Source organism: Triticum aestivum, chromosome 7B (assembly GCF_018294505.1).
Source record: "Triticum aestivum cultivar Chinese Spring chromosome 7B, IWGSC CS RefSeq v2.1, whole genome shotgun sequence".
Lineage (NCBI taxonomy): Eukaryota > Viridiplantae > Streptophyta > Magnoliopsida > Poales > Poaceae > Triticum > Triticum aestivum.
Genome location: NC_057813.1, coordinates 414,540,845 through 414,550,942, shown reverse-complemented (window position 1 = coordinate 414,550,942; position 10,098 = coordinate 414,540,845). Strand labels below are relative to the sequence as shown.

The 10,098-nt window shown below is 46.5% G+C and overlaps 1 protein-coding gene across 1 annotated transcript; it reads left to right on the top strand.

The window, feature by feature from the left end:
- Positions 1 to 6,128: 6,128 nt before the first annotated feature.
- Positions 6,129 to 7,827, top strand: LOC123159827 (beta-carotene isomerase D27, chloroplastic-like). Its single transcript, XM_044577642.1, has 5 exons — positions 6,129 to 6,853; positions 6,941 to 7,002; positions 7,078 to 7,184; positions 7,351 to 7,446; positions 7,560 to 7,827. Exons 1-5 carry the CDS (start codon positions 6,374 to 6,376, stop codon positions 7,607 to 7,609), a joined length of 795 nt encoding a protein of 264 aa, XP_044433577.1. The 5' UTR covers positions 6,129 to 6,373; the 3' UTR covers positions 7,610 to 7,827.
- The last annotated feature ends 2,271 nt before the right edge of the window (positions 7,828 to 10,098 follow it).

The window sequence follows — 10,098 nt, the reverse complement described above, 5'->3', positions numbered from 1 at the left end:
GAGGAACTTGCGCTTGATCAAATTATCATCCGTATACTTGATCCCATGATCTCAAAGTGAGACCGCGAGTTTGGCTACTCTTCGAAAGAGCTCACGAGGTTCTTCATCTTCTTTCATTGCAAACTCATCGGCTTCATCTTGTACCACTTCATAGTTGGAGCGTTGAATGCTTGCACTTCCCCGATAGAGAGACACAATGCAATGCCACGCGTCTTTGGACATCGCATAGGGTCGAAGATAAGGAAGATCTTCGGGGGGAATATCATCTTGGATGATGAAGAGAGCATTCTCATTGAATTGATTATCCACGGCTTCTCTAGGGGTGAAGTTACTTCCGTCATGTGGATAGAAACCTTCTTCAATGATTCTCCAAAGGTTAGTATTCACATGATTCAAATGATGCTTAAAGCGATACACCCAAGAATCAAAGTCCTCATTTTTCACAATCTTAGGAGGAGGACCGGCATGATTTAAATGAGTGGAGGGAATCGGTCCTCCATAAGTTGGAGGTTCCACATGGGCAAAGATGTCGGTGCCATTTCTACCACTAGTAGAAGGACCCTTTTCACTATTAGCTTCCCCCTTGTCGGAGGTAGCATCCGTCACCTTGTTAGTGGGATCACCCACTTTCAACGGTGCGGTGGACAGTTTAAGGCCTTCTAGAAATTTAGTAAACATGCTTTCAACCTCGGTCGTCATGGAGGTTTTCAATGTGTCCAAAGCCACATTGAATTCCTCACGAGAGAACGTGGTTCCCCCATCGGCCGTAGACGAGATAGGATTCACACCGGAGTGCTCCTCCACACCGTCTGTGGTGTCAACCATACTCTTCGAATGGCAAAGTCCTTAATAAAGAGACGAGGCTCTGATACCAATTGAAAGGATCAATATAGTTGACTAGAGGGGGGGGGTGTGAATAGGCAACTAACAATTTTTAATCTTTTCTATACCAATTTAAACTTTAAATCAAAGTAGGTTGTCTAGATATGCAACTATGTGAGCAACCTATATGATGCAATAACAACTAGCACATAAGCAAGCAAGGGATACAACACAAATAAGCTTGCACAAGTAAAGGCACGAGATAACCAAGAGTGGAGCCGGTGGAGACGAGGATGTGTTACCGAAGTTCCTTCCTTTTGAGGGGAAGTACGTCTCCGTTAGAGCGGTGTGGAGGCACAATGCTCCCCAAGAAGCCACTAGGGCCACCGTATTCTCCTCACGCCCTCACACAATGCGAGATGCCGTGATTCCACTATTGGTGCCCTTGAAGGCGGCAACCGAACCTTTCCAAACAAGGTTGGGGCAATCTCCACAACTTAATTGGAGGCTCCCAACGACACCACGAAGCTTCACCACAATGGACTATGGCTCCGAGGTGACCTTAACCGTCTAGGGTGCTCAAACACCCAAGGGTAACAAGATCCACTAGAGATTAGTGGGGGGAATCAAATTTCTCTTGGTGGAAGTGTAGATCGGGGCCTTCTCACCCAATCCCGAGCAAATCAACGAGTTTGATTGGCTAGGGAGAGAGATCGGGCAAAAATGGAGCTTGGAGCAACAATGGAGATTAGGGTTGGAAGAGGTAGGTCTTCTTGGAGAAGAAGACCCCCTTTTATAGTGGGGTGACAATTCCAACCGTTACCCACTACTCAGCCCGCGACCCGCGGAAGTACCGCACCAAAGGAGCGGTACTACTGCATGGGCCTGCGGTACTACCGCACAGGCCTGCGGTACTACCGCGGCGGACCGCGGTACTACCGTGGGTGCGGCAGAGCCCGGACCAGAATAAAATAGCACGGACAGGGCGCGGTAGATCCGCAGGCACGGTACTACCATGGCCCCACGCAGTACTACCGCAAGACAGCCACAGTCCAGGCCCAGTAGGCACAGATGTAAAAAATTACATCCGTGACTACATCCGCTGAGATATTGTCGTCCGAAAATCCGACACGGAAGTACCGCGACCTGGGGTACGGTACTACCATGAAGGGTGCGGATGTAAAAAATTACATCCGCCCCTACCTCCGCTCCTGCTGCTGTACCTGGCCAGGCGCCACGGTACTACCGCACCGCAACACGGTACTACCGCGTAGGGCGCGGATGTAAAAAATTACATCCGCGCCTACTACCGCTTGAGCAGCGGCGCCAGTCCAAAACTCACGGTACTACCGCTCCTGAGGAGCGGTACTACCGTGGGAGCTCACAGTACTACCGTGCCGGGGCCCGGTACTACCGCTGCCTCCTGCGGTAGTACCGCTTTGAGAAGCAGTACTACCGCAAGCCTGAGAGGAACAACGCGGATACCTTCATTTTGCAGAGACAAGGAGAGATGGAGGAGCACTCCAAACAGCTGGAGGAAAGGCGGTGCATAAGGCAACGTGTACGTGAGAATCCACCCAAACCTTTCCAAAGCGGACCCCCTCTTAATAGTATGGCTTTCCTACGACTCAACTCCACCGAACCGAACCGTAGAGAAACGCCGTCTTCAATAGTCTTCGAGGGGCATCAAACCGTCTTGTGTTTAGTCGTGATATATCTGAAAGGCTCAATACACAGTATTAGTCCGCAAAGGCATTGTCATCAATCACCAAAACTACTGAGGGACAAGAATGCCCTTACAATCTCCCCCTTTTTGGTGGATTGATGACAACACGGGATTTGCACAAAGGGAAAGAATATAGCACAAGCAAACCCCACATCTCTAGAATATAGACGAGCTCCCCCTAGATTCGTGCTAAAGAGTAAGGTGCTTTGGACTGCACGGCACGAATACTAGGATCACCGCTCCCCCTATATTTTAGAGACAAAGCATATCTTGCAAAGATAAGGCTGACACTAAATAAGATAGTAAATATGAGCATAACATGAATAGCACGATATAGCATAAGCTCAATAAGCTAATAAGGTACGATAGAGTGCATATGTCTTACACCATATGATAGACTTAGTCTCACGAGCACAACCAAACCAAAGCAACCAAGTTCAACGACGGAAAGCAAACCAAACGACGAAACACACGACACGCAAGCACGACACACGACACACAAATCCTACACTCTCTCCCCCTTTGGCATCCAGACACCAAAAAGGCAGAGAGGTCACCTACAACAAAGGTGGTAGCTCAGGCAGAAAAGGACTCCTCGTCGTCAGACTCCGCAGCAGGAACGTACTCTTCCTCAGAATCGGTCCACTTGTAGCCCTGCTTAGCCATCCAGGCAGCCTCGGGGATGATGTGTCTCTCAGAGCCGCTGGCCACATCCTCGCCGCATGCCCTCAAAATCCTGTTGTCGCGACGACGGCCCTCCTTTTGAGCAACATGAGCCTTGTACTGACTCTAGACCTGCATGCAGAAAAACCTCTTCATCTTGAGCTTCAGCTTCTTCGCCCAAGAGGGCTCGGCAGAGGGAGTAGTGAATGCAGAACGGTCCGTAGCAACTTCTTCCTTCTCAATCTCCTCCTCATCCACAGCCCTCCTGGCAGCCTCAGCAGAAGTGGTGGTGTTAGCCCATTGTGGCTTGATGCGGAGCCTGATGGGCTCATGATGAATCCACCCTGGAGCTTCAAACTCATCATTGGGAAACAACTTCTCCCATGTCTTGGAGATCAGGTGGAATAGGTAAGGCTCGTAGATGGGGACCTTACGGTTGAATACGGCGAACTGAAGCTCACACCACATGATATGTGAGACATCAAGTGGCTGAGTCTGAGCCTGACGGGCCTCCTCACAGATAAGCATCATGTCAACAAGGTAAGCATGTACCTGGCCCATGTCCACAATGCGTGGGAAGAGGGTGTTCCGGAAGAGCCGATGCATGATGTCAAGGAAGGGATTAAGCACCTACGCAGTCTTCTTGTTGGGAAGAGTCTTCGGAACAAGGAATGGCATGAGCTTGTTCTTGTTGGCAGGCTCAGAGTTGGCATGAGGGCGAACTCCAACTAGCGTGTTGAGCCCTTCATCTGGAACGTTAAGCAACTCCATGAACTCCTTCCAAGTAGCAGACATCCGGCGACCATTAGTCATCCAAGTCATGGTTCTTGCATCATCGACGCCGAAATAGACTGAAGCAAAGAACTGTGCGATGATCTCTGGATCAAAATCCTTGTGGAAGGTGAGCAAGTGCTCAATGCTGAACTGCTCCACTAGATCCAAGGCCTCTCCAAAGTACCCACGGTGCTTGTCCTGCCTCATATGATGCATGTCAATGTAGTGAACTTCCACATAGAGGTTCTGCTTGGCCTTGATCACATCCAGATAGATCAGATTCTGCTGCTTGGTCTAGAAGAGATCATTGCCTTGCAAGTTAGCCTGGGGATTCACATAGGGATTGAGCTTCCTTGGAATGACAAACTCGGCCTGGGGCATCTCATCCATGCTCATGGTGGGCTCCTTTTGCTTGCTGGCGGTGGTCTTGGTCCTTCATTGGGGGGCACTGGAGCCCTCAGGAGCTTCATGAATTTCGGATCCTCAGATGTCATTTTCATGAATTTCAAAATATGTTCATAAATTTCAGATCCTCAAATGACATCTGAGGATCTCTATACAGAATTCACAGATTAAAATTCAAAATATGTTCATGAATTTCAGAAATTATTCCCGAATTGAAAAAGGCGAAATTTAAAATGGAAAATAAGCGAGAAACCCAAAAGATAGAAAATACATAGAAAAAGAAGGGTTGTTACCTGAAACGCGTTTGCATGCTATTTTTCCGACACCCGTGCTAAATTGGATCTCCCTGGGCCATGCTCTGCCAGGCCGTGCCGTTCCGGGCCGGGCCAGCCCATGTGACCAGGTTTGGTTCATTCACGTAGAGGGTATCGGGCCCTCATAGCCTGGCTTGTTAGGCCTACTTGAACACATGCCACGCATGGTCCAAAATGAATGAAAAAGATCGCGCGCACCCGTGGATGTGGGAGCTCCTAACCGGGGCCTTAAGCGCCGGTTCAGGCAGCTGGCGCTCACACTCCGCACCCCATGGGCCGGCCCACCGCGCGCAGTAGAAGGAAAAAAGGTCTCGCGAAAAGAACACACAAAACGATCGATACAGCCACTCGAACTCACGCCCTACGGCTACAACACGAGAACCGTTTTGCTAACCACTACAACCTGTGAGCACCAGCGACTACAAGGAACGCGAACTATTTAAGACCAATCCATCATCGCTATTTATTAGATTTCCGAATTATTAATTTTTTTAATGTATTTTTCGTTTTTTGTTCAAGATTACAAAACGTGTTCATAGTTTTCAAATCTATTCACTTTTTCAAATTTTGTTCAACATTTTAAATTGTTCAGTGTACATCAAAAAATGTTCAATGGGTATTTAAATGGTTTTTCAGCGCATATCACAAAATTGTTCAATTTGTAGTTAAAAATTGTTCAGATTATATTACAAAAATGTTCAATGTATAAAATTTGTTCATCTTATATCAAAAAAATGTATAAAATGTTTTAAATTATTTCAATGTATATCACAAAAATGTTCGCTGTGTAGTTAAAAATTGTTCATCGTATACCAAAAAAATGTTCAGTGTATATTTGAAAATCTCTAGTCGTATATAAATTTTTGTTCATGTTCTCAATAATTGTTCACGTCTTAAAAAGTTCATGGAATTTTAACATTTTCATCGAATTTTAAAAAAAAAGTTCATCAATTTTATAAAAGTTCATTCAATTTTAAAAATTTCACGAATTTTAAAAAGAAAATAAAACGCCCAGAAATCAACTAGCAGTGAAAGCTGGTTTGGTGGGCTCTCGCGGCCTACGTAAATAAAAGAACGAAAATAAGTAAAAGGACACAGTCTATACGGTGTTTGTTAGTGCGCAGCTGTTCCAACAGAGAGATTGCGAGTTCGAGCCCTCACATTGGGAATAAGGTTTTTGCTGCAGTTTTTTAACAGAAAAAAATAGAAGGAAACGGGCCGGCCCAGCGCGCGCGGTGGTATGCGCCCGTTTGCGGAAATAGAAGAAACGGGCGCTTAAGGCGCCCGTTAGGAAATGCCCCCGTGGATGCCATAGGTAGATTTCCCAGCACTAAAAAAAAAGGTAAATTTCCCCCCTCTGCGAGTCTGCGTACCATATCCAGACCACATTTATTGTGGTCGTCGTGCTTCCCGCCCCCACGGCCGGTGAACTAGCCGCAGCGACGGCGACGGCGACCACTTGTCCATGAGAACCCGGTGCGGCCGTACCCGTACGTGTCATCCCGGCAGCCTCGAAACGACCGCGGTGGGCGCGTGGCAACAAGGCGCGCGCGCCTCAGGGCAAGGCAAGCACCACCACCGCTAGCTTAAGCGTGAGCGTGAGAGCCGGCCGGACATAAGTGGACACCCGGTTAGCACCACCAGCGCGTGCGCAAGATCAACGCCAACAATGGCCTTGATGCCCGTGGAGCTCTGCTACGCCACGGTCGCCTCTCCGGTGGCGGCGCCATCGGCCAGGAGGGCGACGAGGCGGCGGGCGGTGGTGCGGTGCGCGGCCACCGCGCCGGCGCCGATGGGGGAGAAGACCGAGTACAGGGACGGGCCCCTGGAGCGCGCGTTCATGGGGTTGTTCGCGCGCAAGATGGAGAAGTTCGCCGGAAGGAAGAAGAAGCTGGGCTCGGGCGGCGAGGAGGAGAAGAAGGCGGTGTGGGAGTGGGACTACGAGAGCTTCGTGGACGTGTCGCGGCGGGTGATGGTGGGGCGGTCGCGCGCGCAGCAGCAGGAGGCCGTCCGCGAGGTGCTCCTCTCCATGCTCCCTCCCGGCGCCCCCGAGCAGTTCAAGAAGCTCTTCCCGCCCACGCGCTGGGCCTGCGAGTTCAACGCCGCCCTCACCGTCCCCTTCTTCCACTGGCTCGTCGGCCCATCAGAGGTAAGAGATTGAATACCCCACACTGCCTCGCGTCAATTCTCAGATATAAAAGGTTTATCAGCACGTCGCGTGTTGTTGATTAATCAGGTTATCGAGGTAGAGGTTGACGGGGTGAAGCAGAGGAGTGGAGTGCTCATAAAGAAATGCAGGTATGAAACACGGGAAATGTGAGGAAACCTTTGATTTCATTTGATGGCACAGTCACGTCATCGCAATTCATGCAGGTACTTGGAGAACAGCGGGTGCGTTGGGATGTGCGTCAACATGTGCAAGATCCCCACGCAGAGCTTCTTCACCGACGAGTTCGGTCTTCCCCTCACCATGAATCCAAGTAAGTTCACTTGATGCTTAGCTAATGCAGGCCAACAGAATGAAATGAAGTACGAATTTGTTCTCTGAAGTACTCATACATGCTTTCTCTAGACTGCCCTTTCCAACTAAAATTCAGTTAGCCCTGGCTGATGATTATCTTGCTCACTGACCCAACAACATCTCAGACTTTGAAGACATGAGCTGCGAGATGATATATGGTCAGGTGCCCCCACCATTGGAAGAAGATCCAGTGTCAAAACAACCCTGCTATCCCAGCCTCTGTGAGTGCGCCCAAATTTGGCAACACTTTTCAAGTACTGAAGCAATGTAGCGCTGAACTTGCACTAACATGCATCATCTGTCACAAATTTGTTGCGCTGCTACAATTTTTCAGGCTCCATATCGACGCCCTCCGCTGCAATATGTCCCAAAATTCAGAACTAGAGAAAGCAACCGGAGTTCAGATCTTCGTCGCTTTCAGTTTCTTCTGCAAGCGCTCACATGGGTTTTGGTACATAAATACTTGTGCATGGTATCCGGTAGGCCAGAATTTCAACAGGGACAATAGATAGTGCATCGGTAAATTTTATACATACACTCAATGTATATAATGTAGCCCATATCTTACAGGAAATGCAAAGATACATGATCCGAACTACTAATAATTTTGTAATTGCTGCACCTTTTCGCTGCACCTGTTCATTCACACATTCCGGAGGTCAGATCTTGGCCGCTTTCGGTTTCTTCTACAAGCGCTCACAAGGGTTTTGATACATAAATAATTGTGCATGGTATCCGACAGGACAGAATTCCAACAGGGACAATAGATAGTGCATCGGTAAATTTTATACATACACTCAATGTATATAATGTAGCCCATATCTTACAGGAAATGCAAAGATACATATCGGAGGGAGTACTAATTTTGTAATTGCTGCACCTTTTCGCTGCATGGCTAGAGTTCTCGGCTGTCTGTCGTTTTGTAATAAAGAGTAAAATATGTCTACTGTATGTTGTGACTTGTGAGGAGAGCATGAAGCAATCGTCTATGTTCACATTCAAACACATGGAAATAGAGGATGTTGGGGAGGGTCCCCTGCCTCCACCCCTGGTATTTGGTTCGTTTATTCATTGGATGTCAATACCCGCCCAGTCAGAAAACCCCTGCTGCGTGCCTCTCTTATCAACATTCTTGCCAACCATGGGGTTGTTTGGTTTGTCAAAGGTTGTCACATCTAAGGTTAGATAAATTTGATCAATTTAGATGTGTGTTTGTCTCAAGCCACATCTTAAGCAAGTTACACTAGAACCCCACATCACATACGCTTAAAAAGTATGGCAAAATTTTCTTAAGATTGCCAATTTGTGGCTCTAATTTTAAGAATTAACTAGGCAATATTGTATGGCAAAGTGTGGCACTCCTAACATCTCGATCTGATGTCTTACCATGAGAAGCTCAGAAAATTCCGGATCCAAGCGATCATCTACTAAGGTACGCACCCAATCTATCCACACACCCCCCCCCCCCCCCCCCCCCCCCCCCCCCACACACACACACATCTTATAAAACTTGCCACAATAGAAAAACAAGTTGATTTTGCCAGTATATTATAAACCCCAATTTGATGGGGTATCAAGAAGGGCGAAAACAACATAGAAATGCCATGGGCTGTCAAATTTCACTTCTTCTTCGGTACAACCCCCCCTAAACACATCAACGGTGGAGATCTGTTTATACCTCTTCATAATAAAGGGTAAGATGGTCTTTTTTTCGTTTGTTTAGTTGATGATGATCTTTTTTTTCGTCAGCATGTATACGACACCCAACCCCCGCCGGACTGGGCCGGGCCCAATGGTGATTGCTGTAGTAAGCGCGGCCCTTCACAGGATGTAAAAATTGAAAAGAAAACCAAATCAAGTGGAGATATCAAGATTCAAACCGCAGACCTCTTGCAGCAAGCCTGAGTGGCTCACCAGTTGACCCGACTAATGACTGTGTAAATCAATGACCGTCGAATCTTAAAAACTAACACCAAGGAGCGCGCCTCTTGCGGGCTGTGAAAAATCACAAAAGAAACCCAGCTAGGAATCTAACCACAGATCTCTTGCACAATCGTGAGTGGCATACCAGTTAAGCTGACTAATCTTTGTGCAAAACAAGGAGTGCACATACTTAAGAACTAACACTAATGCAGAATTTAGGTACCTTTTCAAAAAATTCAAACATTTGTTAAATTCTAAATAAAATTATACAAATCAAATAATGTTTCAAAATCCAACAATTTTTGAAAATTTCAGTTTTTTAGAAGCATGACATATTTCGAAAATTTGAACAACATTTTTTAAAAGCATGAACATTTCAAAAAAAGATATATGTTAGTTCAAAATGTTAAGTGTATTCCTTTGAACAACATTTTCAATCATTTTAAAGAGATATGAGGAGTGTGCAAACTTAAGAAGTAACTTTCTGAACAATTTTATGAACACAACTTGAACACTTGCTTTCTTTCTGGCTTATTATGCGGCAAATGTAACTTCGTGAAGTTTTAGGCCAGGTTTTCATGTTTTTTAAAAATGGGCTTTATTCTAGTTTCTTTTCCTTTTTTATTTTATTTTTCCTTTGTTTTCCATTTTATTTTTTCCTGTTACTTCAAATGTGTGAAATTTTTAAAATAAAAAAATCATGAATTTGTTCTCAAATTTTTCAATCCTTTTCAATTTCTCGAGCTTATTTTTCCAACTTTTTTGGTGGACTTTTTTTGGAATACTTTTATTTTTTCAGCATTGATGAACTTATTTCAAATCCACAATAGCTTAGCTGGTTTAGCTATCACGTGGGGAACAAAGCATGCTTGGGCCATTTGTATCCTGCATGGTTGGACACGCGTGTGCAATTGAGCCTTTGGTGTTGGGTGACACGCGAGAGGGGGCCT

Bases quoted from the DNA above. Each gene is read 5' to 3' on its own strand.
- LOC123159827 (XM_044577642.1), top strand. From the start codon at position 6,374: ATGGCCTTGATGCCCGTGGAGCTCTGCTACGCCACGGTCGCCTCTCCG. The intron at 6,854-6,940 runs GTAAGAGATTGA...TTGATTAATCAG, and splicing joins GGCTCGTCGGCCCATCAGAG to GTTATCGAGGTAGAGGTTGA. The intron at 7,003-7,077 runs GTATGAAACACG...CAATTCATGCAG, and splicing joins GTGCTCATAAAGAAATGCAG to GTACTTGGAGAACAGCGGGT.